The 21,691-nt window shown below is 44.2% G+C and overlaps 1 protein-coding gene across 2 annotated transcripts; it reads right to left on the bottom strand.

The window, feature by feature from the left end:
* Positions 1–1,460: 1,460 nt before the first annotated feature.
* On the bottom strand, positions 1,461–13,769 carry LOC123103666 (lysine-specific demethylase JMJ25). Of its 2 annotated transcripts, none has more exons than XM_044525319.1 (11): positions 12,925–13,768; positions 12,734–12,836; positions 12,088–12,409; positions 11,936–11,999; positions 11,128–11,833; positions 10,159–10,488; positions 9,621–9,932; positions 9,471–9,543; positions 9,281–9,366; positions 9,035–9,154; positions 1,461–1,681 (listed from the first exon to the last, which is right to left on the bottom strand). In XM_044525319.1, the coding sequence occupies exons 1-11, from the start codon at positions 13,470–13,472 to the stop codon at positions 1,598–1,600; spliced, it is 2,748 nt and encodes a 915-aa protein (XP_044381254.1). In that variant the 5' UTR covers positions 13,473–13,768; the 3' UTR covers positions 1,461–1,597. The 2 variants fall into 2 exon arrangements, with proteins under 2 accessions (XP_044381254.1, XP_044381255.1); XM_044525320.1 differs by lacking the exon at positions 1,461–1,681 and adding an exon at positions 3,990–6,200 and having other exon boundaries at positions 12,925–13,769.
* Positions 13,770–21,691: the final 7,922 nt, after the last annotated feature.

The following is a 21,691-nucleotide window of genomic DNA, read 5'->3' as shown; positions in this document are numbered from 1 at the left end:
GTCGACTACGAAGATTATGTGAGTATCTACATTATTACTATGTTAAAACAAGTGTTATAAACATTAAAAAGATCTAAAAGTTCAAATTAGTCTTAGCCTTGACTATTATTTTAGTTAACACTAAATTGTACAGCTTATTTTTTTAATGTGTTTAGTTATACTTCCTTCGTCCTGGTTTACTAGTTCTCCTTGTAATTTGGGTCAAACTTTGACCTTTAATTTAACTATCCAAATAAGTTAAATACCCTAAAATATTATCATTGGAAACCTCTTTCAAATATGAATCTAGTAATATAAGTTTTGTGACATACAACTTATAATTTGGTAGTCAAATTTATGGTTAAAGTTGGGCACAAAATACGAAAGGGGCCAATAAACCCGGACCGAGGTAGTACTTACTAATGTATACTTATATTGTTCCTCTCAATTTATGTGACATGTTCTATTTTATATTATGAGTAGGTTAGACTAGTCTAACTGTTGACCTCATTTTTGGTTATCCATAGCTTAGTTTTCTTAATTGTGCTTACTAATACTACAATTTGATCATTTAATGTGGCATATTCTATTTTACAATACACCTTATATTTAGCTTTCCACATGCACTTGCATTATTAACATTAGCCTATGCAATTTAAATTTGATGTTAATAGGTTTGTTTTTAGTATTGTATAAGGATGCGCAGTGGCGAAGTCCTCCCCACTTGTGCATCCTGGGTTCGAACCAGCCTCTCTACATTGCACTTCGCAGAGGTAAGGCTAGATTCCTATAATCCCTCCCCATACCCCATCTTGTGTGGGAGCTTCTATGCACTGGGTCTGTCCTTTTTTTTAGTACTGTAGTTGTTGATAGTTTGTCTATGATGCACTGTTATTTTGACTATGTCTTTGAAAAACATAATCTAGTGGTATATATTTGGAGCATATTGCATATGTTTTGTTGGTCAAATCAATTATCAAAGTTAGAGCTAGATCACAAGGTTACATGCACCGAGGGAGTAATGCTTGGTTAAAGCCTTGTCTTAGTAATACTAAGTACACCTTATATTATTATTATTTTGGAACGGATAAGTACATAATTATTTGTAATGTAACAATGATATATTCCCTCCATCCTAAAATAAGTGACTCAACTTTGTACTAAAGGGGGTAACACTCATCCATCAATGCATCTAAAAAGTAAGTCACGAGGGCCATGTGGGTAGCTATTGGATGCCCTTACGGGAAACTGAAAATAACATACTCGTTTGTGCCTCAAGGAGTTTGCGTTAGAGTAGATGGTAGTTTAAAGTAGGAGATGCTTAAAGCTTGCCTGCAGTCGGTCACTAAGTTTGGGATCTAACTTGCATATTCTTATAGGTTTTTGAGCGTCTGCTTCCTAAGTATAGCTACGTACGTATGATAGATACATAGCTCCTATCCCTGGTGATTGAACTATTACTGCACTGTGCATGTATAATATAATTCACAACAACAAAATAATACTTTATTTCTTCACTGAGCTCAACTATTTTCTACAGAGAGCTTTTGGCAACACTATTCATTTTACTCAACACCGTTGTCATCAATTTGTCCTATCGCAGAAATCCCTGACAATGTCAGCAAGCCAACGGGGAAGAATGCCAATGCTCCTTCAGAATCTCCACGGCATGATCAACGGCATATATTATCATCTTCTTCACCTGCACCAAATAGAAGGTAAGATTGTCAGTAATGGTTCATGGTTATCGATGTAAATTATTTACAAGTAAAATTAGTCAAGATGCATCGGAAAAGATAATGTGTGTTCTTTGTTGCAACATACATCAAAATTCAACTCGTATGGTCAGCACTAAATTTCGGCCCAACTAAAAGCCCACCTGAAACAGTACCACTCTGGTACAGATGCCCTAATCCACGCTTACGTCTCCGGAAATTACATCTCTTTGCAAAGGCCACCCCAAAATGCATTAGTGCCAACACGTGGTGGGTTTTCTCTACACAAATTTACAGGGGTTTTCTTTGCCATCGGAACAGAAAAGGCATGTTGTCCTTAAATGTTTTCACTTTGCATTTCCTAGGACGTGTTTGATAGTCTGCATATAGCTCAGGCCTTGGTAGCCTGCATACAGCCCAGGCCCACTGGATGCAGCTTTTTTGGTTATACGCAAACACAGTTGGGCCTGCACGACACGATTCTTAAAGTACCGTTTTGCCTGTATGGTTGGAAAACGCTCAAATTAACAGTTTTCAGCCAGGCCCGAGCGATGCTCTCAAACCCACGTGGGTGGAGGACACATGCAAGTGGTTTGCAGGTATTTTCCTCTAATCACCTTTTAATCTCCTTCATCGCCTCTACATAATCATGCTTCGATTCAAGAAAAGTTATACACAAAAAATATGCGTCTCGATGTTCTGATTCCATTCAAGCGATCATACTTCCATTCATGTATTGAATTTCATGTTCATATTTGAATCCTTTTTGGACGAAAATTTTGACATTCATGGCAAATGGTTGACCGTTTGAAGTTTCCTTTGACTAGTAGCTTAACCTCGTCTGACACAACTTTCGTGTTGTGGGTTTTCTGTTTCACAAATCATAGATGAGTAGATCTACATATGACCAGTGTACTGTAATCAATTCCTAATAGCAACTTCAACGTGCCAACCCAAACGGAAATGCGCTTTGTCCGCTTTTCATCGGTTTGGGTCGGCCAGGCGGACGCCCATGTCCGCTTCCACGTTTGGGTCGGCACATGCCCAACGCTGACCTGACCCATTTTGACAGTGCGCGAAAGAAAAAGAATACAAATATTTTGAAAATAAAAACAAACATTAATTAAACATTAAGGCCGGCCACGAAGGCCGGCAAGAGTCCAAGCGTCCACATTACATTAATTAAGCATTAAAAAAACTAAACTACGAGGCAGCGCGTTGCCCTAGGCATCCTCGTCATCGTTAGGGCCAGTGAGGTTGATCAGAATCGACGCAGGGCCGGCCCAGGGGACCGCCGTGTTCCAGACAAGGCGATGTCGGGTGCGGGCTATGCCACCGCGGGCTGGGCCTGGCTCGCCTCCTCCGTCTCGCGCTGCTCCTCCTCGGCGTCGCGCTCCAACTGCTCGAGGTACTCGCCCTCGTGGCGCTCCTCGGCCAGCCGTCGCTTGCGCCATTGCTCAAGGTACGCCTTCTCCTGCGCCGACGTCGCCCCCATCCAGATCAGCAGGGTGCTCGCCCCCATCTAGATCAGCAAGGTGCTCACCCACTCGCACACTTCTCCCGTCCAGGAGTAGCGCTCTATGAGGGTAGGCTCCGGCTCGGCCTTGACTTGGGACGACAGGGCTAGCGGCGGGCGCCATGGCCTCCGCCATGCGTGCCTGGTATGCCGCCTCCTCCTCGTATGCCCCCCTGCGCCGCTCATCCTCCTCACTCTCCCGGAGGACAGCCGCCATGGTCGCGAACGACGATGGGCGGTGGCGAGGAGCTACGGGAGACTTCGCGAACGCCGCACCGCCTGGCCTCCTCGTGCTCGAAGGCGAACCAATGCGCTCAATAGAGCGAGTCGACGTCGTAGGCGAAGTCACGGCGCTGCTCCGCCGTCACCAGTGCCCGCTGGCGCCGCACCTCCTCCTCGTGCGCTCTTGCCGATCGCGATGCTACCGACACTGGGATCCTCTCTGAATCCAAGTGACAGTCGTGCGGCAGGGTGATGTCGGGGTAGGGAGAGGGACGCGATGCTGCCAGTGCCACACCGCCTAGTGCACTGGCAAGCTCATGTGCTGCCTCGACCGGCGAAAATACGCCGACAAGGGAGAGGGGTGGCGAGGGCCTTGCCCTTGGCTTTGCCATTGCCAAAGAAGAAGCCCATCGTGTCGGTGGCTAGGGTTGTCGTCGCTGAGGGAGCAGAGGGTGGCGAGATGGGCCGGCACGGACACAAAGTGGACGCGTTTTGGGTTTGGATCGGCGCGTTGAGCCTCCATTTTTGTCCGTGCAGACCCAAACGAACGATTTGGGTCGCTGCGTTGGAGTTGCTCTAATCTCCTTCATATGTAATCTTGTTCACCACTTTCCTTCTAATCTACACAACTGTGTAGCGAGTCAATATAAGTTGTACATGAAGATGCATGGCGACGTTGTGGTTCCATTCAAACAATTGGTTCGTTCGTAGTGTAGATATTCAATTTCGTGTTTATGTTTGAAGTTATTTTGGATGAATTTTGATAAATTCACCATGTACTGTTCACCATTTGAGTTTTCCTTTGACGGTATTGAGGGATTGAAGAACTGCCATGGCCATGCTATAGTAACGACCAGCCACCTGGTACCTTGTCAGAGTGGTCGTGGAGGCAATCCATGGTGGCGTGCTCCCTATGATCAGCAGTTGCTTCGTGGTGTGCGCCGTAGCCAGCGTCGTCGCCGACCTTCTTGTGGCACGCGGGAAGCTTCGATGACATCTCGCCGCCAGTCTTGTTCTGCAGTTAGGTGTGGCTGTCGGCGTCGGTTTGTTTGGCTTTAGTTGCGACGCCGTGGTGGGCCTCGTGCCTAACCTCTGCTGGTACACCGGTGTCGACCAGTAGTCGTGCCTGTGGTTCCCTCTGTCGTAGTCTACCTGCCTTGTCATAGTCGTCCTGCCTGTGATCGCCGAATGTGCGTGTGCGTTCTACTGTAATCTCTATGTTCATGTGTGCAACCAAATATTCGGGTGAAAATTGCTTTCATGATAACAAGACCCCATATGCACGCAAAAAAACAACATGCATCGATCAAACAACATGCAAACATTGTGTTTTACCCTGTGTTTCCTCAACCAGTCTCCACATGGAAGTTCCAGCCGCCGGCCTTGGAGTGCATGGAGTTCCAGCCGTGAACGACGCGCATGGGAGACACTGACCAAACTAGAGAAATAAGAACCAAGCGCGCCCTGGGCTCCATTTTTATATCCGGTTGTATTTTACTTATCTTCAGTGCTTCCTCCGTTTCTAAATATAAGTCTTTCTAGAGATTTTAATAGACTACATACAAATACATAGACATATTTTAGAGTGTAGACTCACTCATTTTGCTCCGTATGTAATTTATATTGAAATCTCTAAAAGACTTAAGGAACGGAAGGAGTAATAGACAGGGGTAATTACTTTGTATAACTTTACGGGGATTCCAAGCAGGGCCTTATACTTCGCATCTACTTCCTCCATTTCTAAATATATATTTTAATACAGACTATATACAAATGTATATAGACATATTTTAAAGTGTAGATTCACTTATTTTGCTTCGTATGTAGTTTTTATTGGAATTTCTAGAAAGACTTATATTTAAGAACAGGAGGGAGTAGCACCCACACACAACGCAAATGTACTCACCGTGTAGTGCACCAGTGCACCTGTACTCCCTGTAATTAGTGATTACACACTGAACCGCACATGCGCACAAACCGTGCAGTAAACAAAAATAGAAAAAACGGAAGAGGAAAAAAACATAGAAAAATTAGAAGAAAGCAGGGGCCACATAAAAATTGAAAAACCAACACAGAAAACCCAACATAGACACCAATAACGACCCTGGCGAGCTCCAGATCTTCACTACGTAAGATCAATGTGGGGGAGGGAAGTAGTTGCAAGTGGAAGGCTTAATGTGAACCATTAGTTAGGAAGGTGATTTGAAGCTACACGGACTTTGATCCATTGTCTGAACAATCACGAAAATGCAAACCAAGACTTGTATGTGGCTTTTCAGGTCCGCAGCGAAATCCCAGGGCTGAAGCTGGGAGAATTTTTGATAGAGCGGTGAAATGCATCAAGATAGAAAAGAACACCAATGGCGAAAACACTCTGCTGGACCGACACTGAGACGAAAGCGGGAGCGAATGGATTAGAGAGCCCAATAGTTAAGACAAACAATTATGGCTGTGTAGATGCAGTATTCGATGTTTCACAAAACAAAGACAGAGGCTGTAAGAGAGACCTTGTCAGCTTTTAAGAGAGGAACGTGTTGAGAAAAGACACCTATCCGGAGAGGTGCAAATGAGAGCTGCGAAAGGAAATGCAATTCAAAGGAAATCCTTTGTTGTTATCTGGTCCTTGGGAGAAAGTGGGGACCTCATCAAGAGCCCCTCACCTACGGATCACTGAAATAGCCTTAGCTTTCCAAGCCAAGTGACCTTACTGTAGTGTAAGCAAGGCCAACGGGGAGAAGCTATAGCTTTGAGAGTTGCTGAATTAGTACCTGTTCACACAGAATGTTGATAAACATAGGGCGTGAATTAGGGGAAACATTGTTCTTCCGAATCCGAATGGACTAGCAAGAACAATATTTGCATGGATGCTTTGGGTGGATAAGTCACAAACTTGGCAACTCTTGTGCAATAGCTTTTCCCAAAACACGCCTACTTCAAATGATACATGTTTTATAGGGTTGAAAAGTAGACTCGACGACTACGTTTAGTAGTATGCCCCATTTTCACGTTGCAGTTCGAGGATGTTGTTTCAACAACAAAAGATCAAAGGCAAGTGTTTTTTCTTTTCTTTTCGAACTTATCATAAGTATTCAAAGCAATTCAATTATAACTTTGTTTCTGCAGGTTTGTTTCTTCAAGAACTAAAAAATGGCCTCGAGCAATTTAATGATGTGAGATGTACCTAAAACATGCCACTAAGCAAAACTCCGAGGAGAGATACACATACATATGGACTACATATTGAATATATATAACATAAGATAAACACATTGGGACTTCCCTCGGATCACATCACCAGTTTGAAAGGACCAACTCTGCCACATCATTGGCACAAAAATGGGTGGGTCATGACTTCATGCATGACAAAATTAAGTTGCATGATGTCATATTCAACCGGGAGAACGGCCAGAATTTTCTATTCAAGGGCCATATATATAATATCAAATAGCAAAACAAGTATACAGTTTTAGAATTAGAGTGCTCGTGATTGCTCGCAGGAATTGTTTTTTTTCTGTTTGATGGTCGTGGATTTGGACATTGTCTTGGAGAAACTAAACGAGAACTTGGTGGTCATCAATTCATGAAAAATCAGACAGAAACAAATGAGAAGGGATTCGTGCTGTTCATCACCTTCAGAAATTATCTTCAAAAAGAACAAGGGTTGCAAAGAGTAATTTACAGAAACCCTGAAGGAGAATCTGTTCGATGGTCATGGCTCTTGGACATTGTGTTGGAGAAACTAAAGGAGAACTTGATGGTCATCAAATCAGGAACAATCAGCCAAAAACAAAAGAGAAGGGATTCATGATGTTAATCACCTTCAGAAATTATCTTCAAAAAGACAAGGTTTACAACGAGTGGATTTTGAGGACTGGAGAAAGCACAAAACGGAAGGATTATGTTATCAGTTCAGAAATCCTCGTCAGCAAAAAGAAGAGAGATGGCTTGCAGGAGTGATGTTGTCAACAGGTGTATATGTTGCAGTATGATTGTGCACAGAAAACAGGAAGTCTAGAAGTAGGCGAGAAGAAATTGTGGCATATTCTCTGTAGCAATCATAATATTTGAAGAGGTGCATAAAAGTTATTACAAATACAAATGCTTGTTTCTGCCCAAAAGGTGCCGGTTAGTCAAATTAATATACTGTCATCTCTTGTATTGCACGTGAATCCGATCTGTCTCCCTATAATATTCTACTCTAACTGTCATGTCATATTTTCATGGAACTGCCTTTTGCCCACAAAGCGCTGACAGTGGGCGCTAGGGATAAAATTCCTGGCCGGTTTGCAACCATCTGCTCAAATATAATCTCTATGGGTTCTTGCCTTTTTCAAATATAATGTAAGTACCTCTAAACTTGTTTGCTTTGGAAGCTAGGACTTTTAATATGGGCACACTTTTTTTTCTTTTTTTTAAGTGCATGTTTACGCGATTTGCATTGGACATTGCCTGAGCCTGCAAAGGAGTGCAATCCTATGATTTGAATTGTGTTCCCGCTTGATCCAAGGGCTACTGTCCAGAAGGTGATGTGGCTAATGAGGATTCATGATTGAGAGTCCGTTTGAGAATGAGGGAAGGGATATTTCAAGAGTTGGGAACTAAGACCGCATTAATTTTGTGGATCATGGGACGTTTTGAGAAGCGGATGCTAAAGTGGGCAAAAAATATCCGACTTCAATTGCAAGGAAAAAATACAAAATGGGACATGAAAAAGTATGATATCCATCTGTAGATCTGATTGCAACCTACCAATATGTCCGTGAGTCAAGTATAATAAGAAAGAGAAAAGCTACAACGATCTCGTTCCTGAAATGCATACCTAGAGACAGTCCGATATAATAATCCTACAGATGCTGCACTTCTCTCCCCATCTCGTGACACCAACACGCATGAAGCTGCGGTAGTTAGTGTATAGAGTCAGGCCGGTAGGAATATGGCCAGGGTGGTGCTAGGTCCCAAGAGCAACAATCGCTTTGCCAGCAATGGCACAAAAGATGGGGGCACTGTAGGTCATGGTAATGACAGCAGAGGAACTTCACTGCAAGGGTTGCAACAGCAGCGGTGCTGGTGCCTTAAGTTCACTACAATACATGCACGGCTGCGACAGCACAAAGAGACAGAGACTGTGTCGGCAGCGACACTGCAAAGGCATGGGTCACGGCAGCCGTGGTAGCGTGAGGGTCACATCAGTGACTACATGTCAAGCCAACAAACACAGGAGGAAAGTTGATGCCAGGATGGATATAAAGGAGATGGTCGCCAGTGAGAAGGATGAAAAGATGAGGCAACACACAATCAGAAGGAGGTTAATTTATGATGTAATGTGGCAGATTTAATTAGTTATACCCTTGCATAAAAGGAAGTTAAAAGGAAGTAACACAACTTCTGTTACAATCCAAAGTTAGGTACCGAGCATGTTGCAGCTGGTCTCAACAAAAGAAGAGAAAAGAGCACACAGGAGCTCATCTTGCATTGTAATAATATATTAATTATAGTCCCAAGCTTAGCTTAATGCTGCTTGAAATGCATATGTAATGCAGGATGGTTAAAATGGGTGCATTGAAAAAGTCTTAATTATGTTCATAAAAAAGGTCATACTTACCTCTAATTTATCTTCTTTTGCTCTGTGGTTCTTAGGAAGCACGCGGAATTGCTGAGTTAACTTAACACACTCCTGGACATTCTCAGGTGATACAAAATCTATAGCAATTTTCGTGCAAGACTGCAATGATAACAATAAAAATAATCAGGTACATAACATGCAAACTTAAATATTATTTCGCAGTTCTCCCCTATCTAGCACAGGTATGGAGTTCTGGCACTACTATGGTAAACTGAGAACATTTACCTTGAGATTCCGTACTTGATGAGGGCACCCAGCAGGTATAAAAACCGCCTCTCCAAGTTTTTGTACAAATGTCCAAGGCTCGATTCCTAAATGGGAGTACCAAAAATTCAAGAAAATACAAACCAGACACTGCAACCATTTGCAGTACAGAATTGGCAAAGTGTTACAAAAGCAGACAAACAGAACTCACCATGCTCCTCTTTAAGTCTCCTTTTATGTTCCTCAGTTAGATAGAATGTTTCATCATGTAGAGGGTTAAATGTCTGCAATCAAACATGGTGAAAGATGTTAAACATGATGGCAGCAAGTACAAGGTTGTTCATATCACACAATTACCAACCTTTTCAACTGGAGAACAATATATATGGCGAAATTCCTTGGAATGTTTACGAAGGTATGTTTCCAGTTTTGGAACATCCTCCCTCCTGAAAATATCCCATAAAGCACCTCCATCATCGTCCTTGCTGTAGTTAGGAGAGGATGTATGGTTTGAATCCAGACAGTTTTTATGACATGCATCACTTCCATCAATTGCAAAATTCCCACAACAGTCCTTTTCATCTTGTACCTCATGTCTTGCTTTCAAGTTTTTTATTGCATTTTCTTGTCTTTCAGAAGGGGCAACTTTTGCAGTATGCATCAAAACATTAACCTAACAATATCAAAGTTAACATAGAATAATTAAAGAGAAGCAAATCTCAGCAAGACTAGCACCAATCATGGTCCATGAAATTGAATGTTCTGCACTACAAGAAAATTAAGTTCTTTGAGGTAAGCAAGTGTGAAATTTTTCCTTTCATATATACACAAGAGATAGGAATTTGCTTCCAAGGTATTTGTGCTTCTCAATTGCTAAGGGAGTACAGCTATTTGCTTACTGCATCAGATATATCACAATGAAGTTTCGTAACAGAATCTCCTCTGCCAAGTTCCTGCGCATAGCCATAAGCTATGTATGACTTTGGGCCCATGTCAATCTTTAGAATGTCATCAGGAAGCAATGCGGAGACACTTAGCAAGCCAGATTTCAAATTTGTGTACGGTTGAAAGGGTAAAGAATTGATGTATTCCACTCCATGCGAAGGCAAAAGCTCTTCAAAATGATTTGAAGTAGGCCAGTCCTTCAATTTAAGCATTTCGGGCCATTCATTTTGATACACCCGACCATAATAGTATCCATTGAAGAAATCCTGTGTGCGTATCTCGACCTGGATTATTTAAACACAAAAGGTGAATTTCCTTTCTGGGTAATGAGAAATGAAAAACATATGATTACACTGATCAAGTCCGCATGAAACAGATTAATTCAACCCCCTCATCCATCCTAACAGAAATTTGTCTGAATATATATTCTCTTGGAACCTTCCACTTAAATTAAATTACATATTTCAGACAACTGTGATGAGTTATTCCTGAAATAACCAAAGAAAAGTGTACTTCAAGACAGTGAACACTTTCCAGCTAATGAGCTCATGGGACTGAACAAATTTTTTGGGTGACGGTGAACAAATTAATTGACACCAGGACCTTTTCGACATTCAGGATGCTAATAATTGTATTAAAACCGATGGATATGTATAGAATGCTCATAATAATTACAGAAATTTGGTAAATGTGTAACACGATCAGTTACCAGATACCTTTGGAAAAAATTCTAGATCTTGACAACAAAGTGTTTTTTTACACCTGAATATCTTATGTATTGCGAATCAGTTGACAAACAAATACTCCCTCCGTATCAAAATATAAGTTTCAAAAAGCGTCTTATATTTTGATACCGAGGGAGTACAATATAAAGGTATTCAAGAAATAAAAAAAATCCTAGATATGGAATGTTTTTCACTAACCTCACAACAAGATAAACAATCAATACACTTCACATTTTTCATATCAGGGGTAGTACTAGCACCATGTACTTCAGACCACATATGTGGTGGCTCCCAGCTCAAATGTGGCATTTTCTGTAGTACCCCTTGCACAATAACAGGTTCTCCTTTAACCCAGTGACTCTGGAAGTGAGTTAGATCTTCTGCTTTCTCATTATCTGATTTTGGACAGTATAGGCAGTTATCTGTTGAATTATTTCTGGTGGCAGCATGTCTTGCATTTTCATGTTTAGTACAGCACGGGCATTCATGTGTATATCCGCTGACAATATCAGAAGGTTCTAGCTGCTTACTCAACTGTAGAGCATCGCTTTCAAGCTTATTTAACCAATCTTTTGGAAACATCTGTCTCAACTTAAGGGCATGATCACCACAACCACCAAGTTCAGGTGGGGGGCAATTAATAGTCCCATCAGTATTAGCACACCACTTGGTAGTCTTAGGCTGGCAACTGGACAAATCTGTTTGTACGTAGTTCATCAACTCAGGTGATGGATCACCACCATGCATATAGTCGATTCCTCTATTAGGATAAGATACCAGCTCTTCCCGACAAGAGCCCTTTAGATTATTTTCACGAAGCTCCTTACAGCACGCAATGCATAATTCATATGAGCAGTTTGGACAGCTTCTATGCAGATCAAAGATCGAAGTTCTGCAATTGTCACTAGACAAAATAGAAAAGAAATCATAACTACGAAGTAGGAGTAAAAAATAATAACAGGAAGTAAAAAAAAATCCAAAGTTGGATGAATGGAGCACTCAGTACCAGAACATCCTCTCATCATTCCGGCAGTCAGCCTGTTCAACACTCAGTTCAGACAATTCCAACCCTGTTTGGCAGAAAACAGGGTAAGTACTAACGATTAGTTGCAAGGCTACTCTGTTTAGTTTTCACATGTTCTGGAGAATCTAGTTTACCTTGAATTTTGGCCTCGATTTTTGTCTCAACCATCTGATCCCTGTTCAGGTCACTCAAACAAGGCACCAGATAGTGCAACAGATATCTAGCATGTTTTACTTTAGTTTCACGAGCAATCTCATCAGCTCTTGCATCCAACGTATCTACCTTGTCTAATATGACCGATGTGCTATTAATCTCATTGGAACTTAGGAAGTTGTTATCATTTGCTTCGGTCTGTGGCACCTCATTACAAACCCTGGTTGACTTTACACCTGAGGTGTTAGTCTTCTTTCTCTTTGTTACTGATCTACTGCCGTTGCGTTTCCTCAAAACTGAACTCTATTAGGGGGAAAAATACATATTTTAGACCTCAGCATATGGTGTCGATTTTCTTTTGTTGCAGCTGTTATGGTTTCACAAATCTGTAAGTATGTCAAAAACTGCAAACACTTGATAATAGATTTCCTTGTCACAATCCAACAACAATTTGTACTACAAGTCACAGCATTGTCAGTTGTCACAACAGAGAAGAATTATATAATTTAAAACAAGAAATCTTATGAATGTAACCTACAAATCTGAAGTGCTGATATGTGATATCATGCTGAACTGCTGATGCGTTTGCACAATCAGAAATAACTCAACAAGCAACAAGATCATCACCTTGGGTTCACCCTGCTCCTTGGCAGTGCACCGTTTACAATTGCAGATTCCACGGCAAGACGGGCAGCTGACTCTAACCTCGGCCAACGACAACTCCGGGTACCTGCAAACCCACAGGCCTCGCTGGTAACTCGGATGTCCATTCGTGCTAATAACCGAACAATACAAGCGGGGTGAGAAGAGAGATGTACATATCATCGATGCAGGGGCCGCAGTAAATCTTCTCGCGGCATTGCTTACACTTGGTCATCTGCTGCTTCATTGCCGCCTTGCACTGGTGGCACGACCTCCTCCCCTTGGCGCGGCCCGCGGCGCTGGTGCTCGGCGTCTCCGTTTCCTCGGGGACGGCGACGGGGCGGCCCCTCTTGGCCCCGTTTCCGCTGCGCCGCCTCTTGGGCACGGCGCTCCACGACGGGGACCCGGAGTCGGACGACTCCGGCGAGGCGCAGAGCTTGGCGACGCGCCGCCGCTTGGGCACGGCGCTAGACGACGGGGGCCCGGAGTCGGACGACGCCGGCGAGGCGAAGAGCGTGGCGACGCGCCGCTGCTTGCGCGGCCGCGACGAGCGCGGTCCCTTCCTCTTCGTCCCCCTCCTCTCCATCTCGACCCCCCAGTCCTCGTCCGCCCCCTCCTCCTCCACGAGCGGCGCGTCCTCGTCCTCGCGCTCGTTCTCCTCATCCTCGAAGACGTACTGCCAGCCGACGGTCCCCGCGGCCCGACGGCAACCCATCGCCCCCATGGCCGCCGCCGACGCCGACGCCGCGCGAGCCCAGGGACGATCAGGGCGAGCAACCCAGATTTGGGGATTCGATTTTGTTTCCAATCCGATCCCCCGGATTTAATACCTACGCCTATCCCCGTCGGGCGCAATCTGGCCGGGGCGGGCAGGGCCGCAGCCCGCAGGTGTTTTCGTCGGAGAGGAGTGAGGGGCGGAGGGAGTAGCGACCACGTGGAATGCGCGTACGGGGCGGCCCGATACGAGGCTCGCTCCTCCCCGCTGCTGCGACCGCTGCTGGTTTTTGATTCGGTTTCCGGTGGGTTGGTCGCTCCTCGTGACTGGCGGGTGGGCGGGTGGGAGTTTTTAGCTGCGGTAAAGGTTTTTCTGTGTGGGAAAAATGTAGGGTAAATGTTACTGTCGTTTATTACCTGCTATATTTTTTTGTACATAAAAGCGTAATTACAGGTGCGTAACGAAGGTTCGTTCGCTACGGCATGGACCTGACTGACGTTGACGGACGTGACAGGTCGTGACTTGTGAGGCGTGCCGCACGACTTTCGACGGGTAGAAAGGTCCAACGGATCTTTTCTGTACTCTGTACAAAGTATATATAGGCCGGCCAGGCCAGGTATTGTTAGCTAAGACCTTGACACGTTTTCTGTTTTTGACGGAGGTACCAGGTTACGGCCGTGTTGAAAGCATCTGCCCGGGATGACCAGACATGTTCGCAATCAGGGGACGATTCTTTGTTTGGCTTAGATTACCCACAGTGAAAGTAATATACGTAGGTGATAACACCATATTTATCTAGGTAAAATAGATGATGTGGTATGTAATTAATGAAGAAAGAGAGACATGTGGTAATATGGGTAGTTATTGTAACATCACATATATCAAGAAAAGATGAGTTTACAACTTACTCCCTCTGATCCTTTTTACTCCGCACATTAGCTTTGTTTGAAGTCAAAGTTTGCTAAGTTTGACCAAATTTATATTAGAAAATATTAACATCTATAACATCTAATAAATATAATATGAAAATATATTCCGAGATGGATCTAATAATAAATGTATTGTTATGTGAATGTTAATAATTTTTTTATAAATTTGGTCAAAGTTGAATGAGATTGACTTTAGACAAACCTAATATGCAAAGTAAAAAGGACCGGGGGAGTAATAAATGAATGATGCATGACACAACACATATGTTACTACCTTCTACACTAGTAACATGTGCATGTTACTGCTCTAAATTACTCCCCACTGTGACTAGTCTTAGAGCATGGTTAACAATATAGCAAGCAGCTGGCTATATAAACATGACATGTCATCAAGAGTTAGCATTATTAATTACTCAAGCAATAGAGTTGGCTACAAGGTTGACTATAAGGGTAGAACTTTTTTTAACTTTCTCTCTATCTCTTTGCTCTCTTTTTTTGAAGCTAAACGCCCTTCGGCACTTTATTCAATAGGCGTAAGCATGTCTGACTGAACAAAATCGGTCAACCAGCTAGGAATTACATCAAAAGTTACAGAGTGAGTATCAATTTCTAAAGCCTCCTTCGCTAACCGGTGGGACGCCTCATTTGACTGACAGCTAGAGAACCGGAGCTCGAAACCCTGGAGAAGACTACTTCCTCCATCTCCCGTAAAATATGATAGCCAATAGAATTCTGGGTTGACCTCCACAACCTTTGAATCTCTTGACAGTCTGTTTCTAGTAGCACTCTTTGCCATCCCATATCCCGTGCTAGGATCATTGCATCCTGGCATGCCAGCAGCTCAATCGCTAGGGGGTCAGTGGCTCCACCGTATTGTATACATGTTGCTTGAATGAAAATCCCTTGATCATCTCTGGCAATGATCCCAGCGCCACCCCTGCCCCGTTCGGAGTCGATGGCTCCATCTGTATTAACCTTAGTCCAACCTGCCTCCGGTCGCTGCCACTTAGGAGTGGGCATACTCTGATCTTTCTCCTTCAGCGGTAGCTTAAGTGCCCGCACAACCTCCTTGATAATGATCATTAACTGGTGTGGTTGATACTCTTTCTCACCATCTGTATAGTTGTTACGTGAATGCCAAATCGTCCACATGACTGTAATCATAATAGCTGCTTCATCCCTTGGTATGATCTGGTAGTCCACCATATCTCTATTCCATGTCAATGGATTTAGTCGTGGGATTTTGAGATCAAAGAACCGAGCAGCTGACTCCCAGAATTTCTTTGCATGATCGCATGCCATCAAACTGTGAAACGGTGATTCATCATCATGCCCACACATCGGGCAACATGACAACGTTCTGATGCGACGTATCTGAAGTTCACTGTAATTAGGCAAGAAACCTTTCAGCACGCGCCACCAGAACACTCTGATTTGGGGGGGGGGGGTACGTTCACCTTCCATAGCGCTCACCATGTTTCGCCTTCCCCATTAGAGCTTTCCACTTGCACTGATTCTCTTACCCTCCTCTCCATGGTTTCTCTATAGGCGGAGCGAACAGAGAATAGTCCCGATTTCTCCCAGGCCCAGGCCCAAATATCAGGCCCTGCTCGCTGTGGTCTTGGCATATGCGGAATTGCGTCTACATCTGGAGGGTAGAACACAACTTCGATGAGGTTTGAATTCCACTGATTTGACACGGGGTCAATTAAGTCAGAGACCAACTGAACAGAGATAGCAGACCGTGCGCCCATGGGTTTCATCGAACAGGTGCCTTGTATCCACTGATCATGCCACACTTCCGTCGTCGTCCCGTCTCCCACACGCCAAATAAGTCCACTTTTGAGCATCTCCCTTCCCTCAATAATTGCTTGCCATGTTTTTGATGCACCCGCCAGACATCCAACCGTCAAAAAATCCCCATTTGGGTAGTATCTACCCTTGAGCACTCTAGCACACAAACTATCAGGATTTTCAAGGAGTCTCCATGCTTGTTTAGCAAGCATTGCATCATTAAAAGTCTCAAAATCTCTAAAACCAAGTCCGCCTTTGGATTTAGCTATGCACATCTGTAGGATTGAAAGTATGTCTAGAGGGGGGTGATTAGACTACTTGACCAATTAAAAATCTATCCTTTTCCCAATTTTAGTCTTGGGCAGATTTTAGCTATCTTAGCACAAGTCAAGCAATCTTAACACAATTCAAGCAAGCATGCAAAGAGTCTATGAGCAGCGGAAAGTAAAGCATGCAACTTGCAAGAATGTAAAGGGAAGGGTTTGGAGAATTCAAACGCAATTGGAGACACGGATGTTTTTGTCGTGGTTCCGATAGGTGGTGCTATCGTACATCCACGTTGATGGAGACTTCAACCCACGAAGGGTAACGGTTGCGCGAGTCCACGGAGGGCTCCACCCACGAAGGGTCCACGAAGAAGCAACCTTGTCTATCCCATCATGGCCATCGCCCACGAAGGACTTGCCTCACTAGCGGTAGATCTTCACGAAGTAGGCGATCTCCTTGCCCTTACAAACTCCTTGGTTCAACTCCACAATCTTTGTCGGAGGCTCCCAAGTGACACCTAGCCAATCTAGGAGACACCACTCTCCAAGAAGTAACAAATGGTGTGTTGATGATGAACTCCTTGCTCTTGTGCTTCAAATGATAGTTTCCCCAACACTCAACTCTCTCTCGCAGGATATGAATTTGGTGGAAAGAAGATTTGAGTGGAAAGCAACTTGGGGAAGGCTAGAGATCAAGATTCATATGGTGTGAATGGAATATCTTGGCCTCAACCTCTGTTGGAAACGGCAGTGCCTAGGAGGCGCTTAGGCACGCCTAGGCGCTAGGCAGTGGTCAAACGCCTTGCCTAGGGCATAAATGGAGGTCTAGGCAGGGCAAGCAAGGAATTATCTACTCAAGTAAGAAATCATGCCACATACCGCACTAATATGCAAAACGGGTTATATTCCAATGGCAGTAGATGGTAATCAACTTATTTATATGCCCTAAACTAATATCAACACCCATATAATAATCACAAAGACACTATGAGTAACAATTATATTACCGCCTAGGCCACGCCTAGGGCGCTTAGGCACTGCCTAGGCACTAGGCGAAGGCCAACCGCCTCGCTTACGCCTACCGCTTTTTCCAACCTTGGCCTCAACACATGAGTAGGTGGTTCTCTCTCAGAAAATGTGTATTGGAAGTGTAGGTATGTTCTGATGGCTCTCTCCAAGAATGAAGAGTGGGTGGAGGGGTATATATAGCCTCCACACAAAAACTAACCGTTACACACAATTTACCAATCTCGGTGAGACCGAATTAAGAAACTCGGTCGGACCGATTTAGCAAACCTAGTGACTGTTAGGATTTTCGGTGGGACTGAGATGCAACTCGGTAGGACCGATATGGTTAGGGTTAGGGCATAAAGTAATCTCAGTGTGACCGATTACACAAACTCGGTGGGACCGATTTTGGTAATAAGCTAACCAGAGAGTTGGTCAGGTAAACTCGGTGGGACCGATCGTCATTTCGGTGGGACCAAAATGTTACAAAAGGGAAACATAGAGTTTACATTGCAATCTCGGTGGGACTGATCGCTCATCTCGGTAGGACCGAAACGTTACGAAGGGAAACAGAGAGATTACAACCCCATCTCGGTGTGTCCGAGATCCCTATCGTGAGACCGATTTGCCTAGGGTTTGTGGCAGTGGCTATGACATCTGAACTCGGTGGCGCCGGATAGAAAGAATCGATGGGGCCGAGTTTGACTTTTGGTTTAGGTCATATGTGGATGTGGGAAGGTAGTTGAGGGTTTTGGAGCATATCACTAAGCACTATGAAGCAAGAACCTCATCAAGCAACACCTCATCCCTCCTTAATAGTATTGGCTTTTCCTATAGACTCAATGTGATCTTGGATCACTAAAATATAAAATGTAGAGTCTTGAGCTTTGAGCTTGAGCCAATCTTTTTGTCCTTAGTATTTTGAGGGTCCACTTTCCTCATCCATGCCATGCCATTCATTGAGCTTTTCCTGAAATATTAATCTTGGAATACCATTAGCTCAATGAGCTATATGTTGTTAGGAATTACCAAAACCACCTAGGGATAGTTGCACTTTCAACATCTTATCCCAAGATTGCCAATGCATTCCTCTCTTGTCAAGTGATCCAGCCCACCAATATTTTGACATGTTTGTCAACAACTTCTTGCACAAACCTTTTATGAGTTTGAAGCAACTCACAGAATAGGCCGGTAAAGCTTGAACCGGTGGCTTCAAGAGAACCTCCTTTGTCGCACACGACATTTTACTTTCACACCATCCTTGAACCTTGGCCCTTGCTATTCATTGATGTGTCCAAACTATTGTTCTATGATCTTACCCGCAGCCGTGGGAAGACCTAGATACTTCTCTGTCATCGCTTCTCGGTTTATCTGTAGTACTGCTTTGACTCCCCTTCTAATCGATGCCCCACTGTTAGGACTAAAGAAGACATAACTTTTCATTTTATTTGCACTCTGACCAGAGCCCATGGTGTACTGTTCAAGTATCTCATTCAACCTTGTAGCACTCCAACCATCCGCTTTCATAAAAATAAAAAAATCATCAGCAAACAAGAGATGGAGACCCACGGTGCAGAGTAACTTATATGGATTCCCCTATCGATCCAGCCTCCATCATAATTTTGCAGCATACAAAATAGGCCTTCTCCGCATAGCAAAAATAGATAGGGGGATATCGGGTCACCTTGGCGGAATCCCCTGGTAGGACAAAACACCGAGAGGAGCTCGCCATTGACTTTAACTTGAAAGTTCACAGTGGTAACACACCTCATAATAAGGGATATCCACTCCTCCCCGAAACCCAGTTGTTGCATAATGCCTTGCAAATATGCCCACTCGGCGTGATCATAAGCTTTGATCGTGTCAACCTTAAGCGCACACCATCCTTGTTTCCCTCCTTTCTTTCTCATCAAATGAATGCATTCATATGCTATTAGGACATTGTCGGTAATGAGCCGTCCGGGAACGAACACACTTTGCTCCTCTGCAATAATCTCATCCAGAATCTCCCTCAACCGGTTAGCAAGACTTTGGAACATAGTTTATATAGAACATTGCGTCGCAAAATTGGCCTATACTGGGTGATATTTTGTGGGTTCTTCACCTTGGGTATAAGCACAATCACCGTGTTGTTCACATAGTCTGGCATACTACCACCATTCAAAAACCCTAGCACTGCCATGGTCACATTTGGACCGATCAGATCCCAACACTACTGCAGGTTGGTCCAAACGCGACAGTACAATCAGAGACCCTTCGACGAAACTGTGTGTGATGCATTAATCACAAATGGTGATGTAATAAAACCATCAAAAAGATACAAAGTGTTTGCGATGGCGGTGACATCAAACACGATTTAGATTAGAGTTGCGTGTGCGATGTGTGGCAAACAGTTAATCCAACAAAACTGTTTGCGATGAGACAGAACAACATAAACGGGCAGCTAGATGAGGGTGTGTGCGATATATGGCATACAGTTCACTAGGATGAACTGTGTGTGATTAGGCAACACAATAGAAACGGTCAACCAGATCAAGGTGTGTGCGATGGTACGGTTCACTTTGATGAACTATTTGCGATGAGCCAAGACAAAAGAAATAGTTCAACTGAACAAGATGTGTGTGATACGCGGCAAACAGGTCCGTAATCAGAAATGTGTGCGAAGACCAGTAATAACACAAATGATTGCTGCTAATAAGCCGTGTGATTTGCTCTGAACACGCAGGGAATGGTCGTCTACAAGCCGGCCGGCAGTTGCGACGCTGCGTAGAGAGCGACCGTGTGCTACTACCTCTGTCTTGGTCTATTAGTCCCTTTATATTCGGTGCCATATTTTGACCTTAAATTTAACTAACAAAATGTTAATGCATGTTATAAAAAATATATAATTGGAAACTATGTTCAAATACGAATCCAACGATATAATCTTTGGCGACATGCATTCGTATCTTATTAGTTAAATCTCTAGTAAAAATCTGGCACAAAAATACAAAGACGACTTATAAACCAGGACATGATAGTAGGTAATTAAATCGCAAACATTTGTTTTTTATTAACTGTATTTGTACGTGTCCTTTCGTCCTCCTCTCGCACGTCTTGTTACCCCGCTGCTGTTGGGAACGCAGTAATTTCAAAGAAATTCCTACGCACACGCAAGATCATGGTGATGCATAGCAACGAGAGGGGAGAGTGTCGTCCACGTACCCTCGTAGACCGTAAGCGGAAGCGTTATGACAACTCGGTTGATGTAGTCGTATGTTTTCACGATCGAGCGATCCTAGTACCGAACGTATGGCACCTCCGTGATCTGCACATGTTCAGCTCAGTGACATCCCACGAAGTCACGATCCAGTAGAGCTTCGAGGGAGAGTTCCGCCAGCACGACGGCGTGATGATGGTGTTGATGAAGCTACCGATGCATGGCTTCGCCTAAGCACCGCTACGATATGACCGAGGTGGATTATGATGGAGGGGCCGGGGGCACCGCACACGGCTAAAAGATCAATGATCAACTTGTGTGTCATGGGGTGCCCCCCTGCCCCTGTATATAAAGGAGCAAGGGGGAGGCCGGCCGACCCTAGGAGGGCGCGCCAAGAGGGGTCCTGCTCCTAGTGGGAGGAGGACTCCCGTTTCCTAGTCCCACTAGGAGGGGGGAGGAAGGAGTGGGAGAGGGGAAAGGCAAGGGGGGGGGGCGTCGCCCCCCCTTCCTTGTCCTATTCGGACTCAAGGGGAAGGGGCGCGCGGCCTACCCAGGCCGGCCCCTCTCTCTCTCCACTAGGGCCCAACAAGGCCCATTAGCACCCGGGGGGTTCCTGTAACCCCTCCGGCACTCTGGTTTTCTCAGAGATCACCCGAAACCTTTCCAGTGTCCGAATATAGCTGTCCAATATATAAATCTTTATGTCTCGACCATTTCGAGACTCACCGTCATGTCTGTGATCACATCCGGGACTCCGAACTACCTTCGGTACATCAAAACACATAAACTCATAATACCGATCATCGTCGAACGTTAAGCGTGCGGACCCTACGGGTTCGAGAACTATGTAGACATGACCGAGACTCATCTCCGATCAATAACCAATAGCGGAACCTGGATGCTCATATTGGTTCCTACATATTCTATGAAGATCTTTATCGGTCAAAACGCATAACAACATATGTTGTTCCCTTTGTCATCGGTATGTTGCTTGCCCGAGATTCGATTGTCGGTATCTCAATACCTAGTTCA

The sequence above is a fragment of the Triticum aestivum genome, chromosome 5A (assembly GCF_018294505.1).
Source record: "Triticum aestivum cultivar Chinese Spring chromosome 5A, IWGSC CS RefSeq v2.1, whole genome shotgun sequence".
Taxonomy (NCBI): domain Eukaryota; kingdom Viridiplantae; phylum Streptophyta; class Magnoliopsida; order Poales; family Poaceae; genus Triticum; species Triticum aestivum.
The sequence above is the reverse complement of the archived record's forward strand: the minus strand, read 5'-3'. Positions and strand labels throughout refer to the sequence as shown.

What these genes read in the sequence shown, in the direction of transcription:
- LOC123103666 (XM_044525319.1), bottom strand. Translation starts at nt 13,472, where the DNA reads ATGGGGGCGATGGGTTGCCGTCGGGCCGCGGGGACCGTCGGCTGGCAG. An exon ending in AATCGAGGCCAAAATTCAAG is followed by an intron (nt 12,000 to 12,087) that starts GTAAACTAGATT and finishes TCTGCCAAACAG; the next exon opens with GGTTGGAATTGTCTGAACTG. An exon ending in ATTGTTTATCTTGTTGTGAG is followed by an intron (nt 10,489 to 11,127) that starts GTTAGTGAAAAA and finishes TAAATAATCCAG; the next exon opens with GTCGAGATACGCACACAGGA.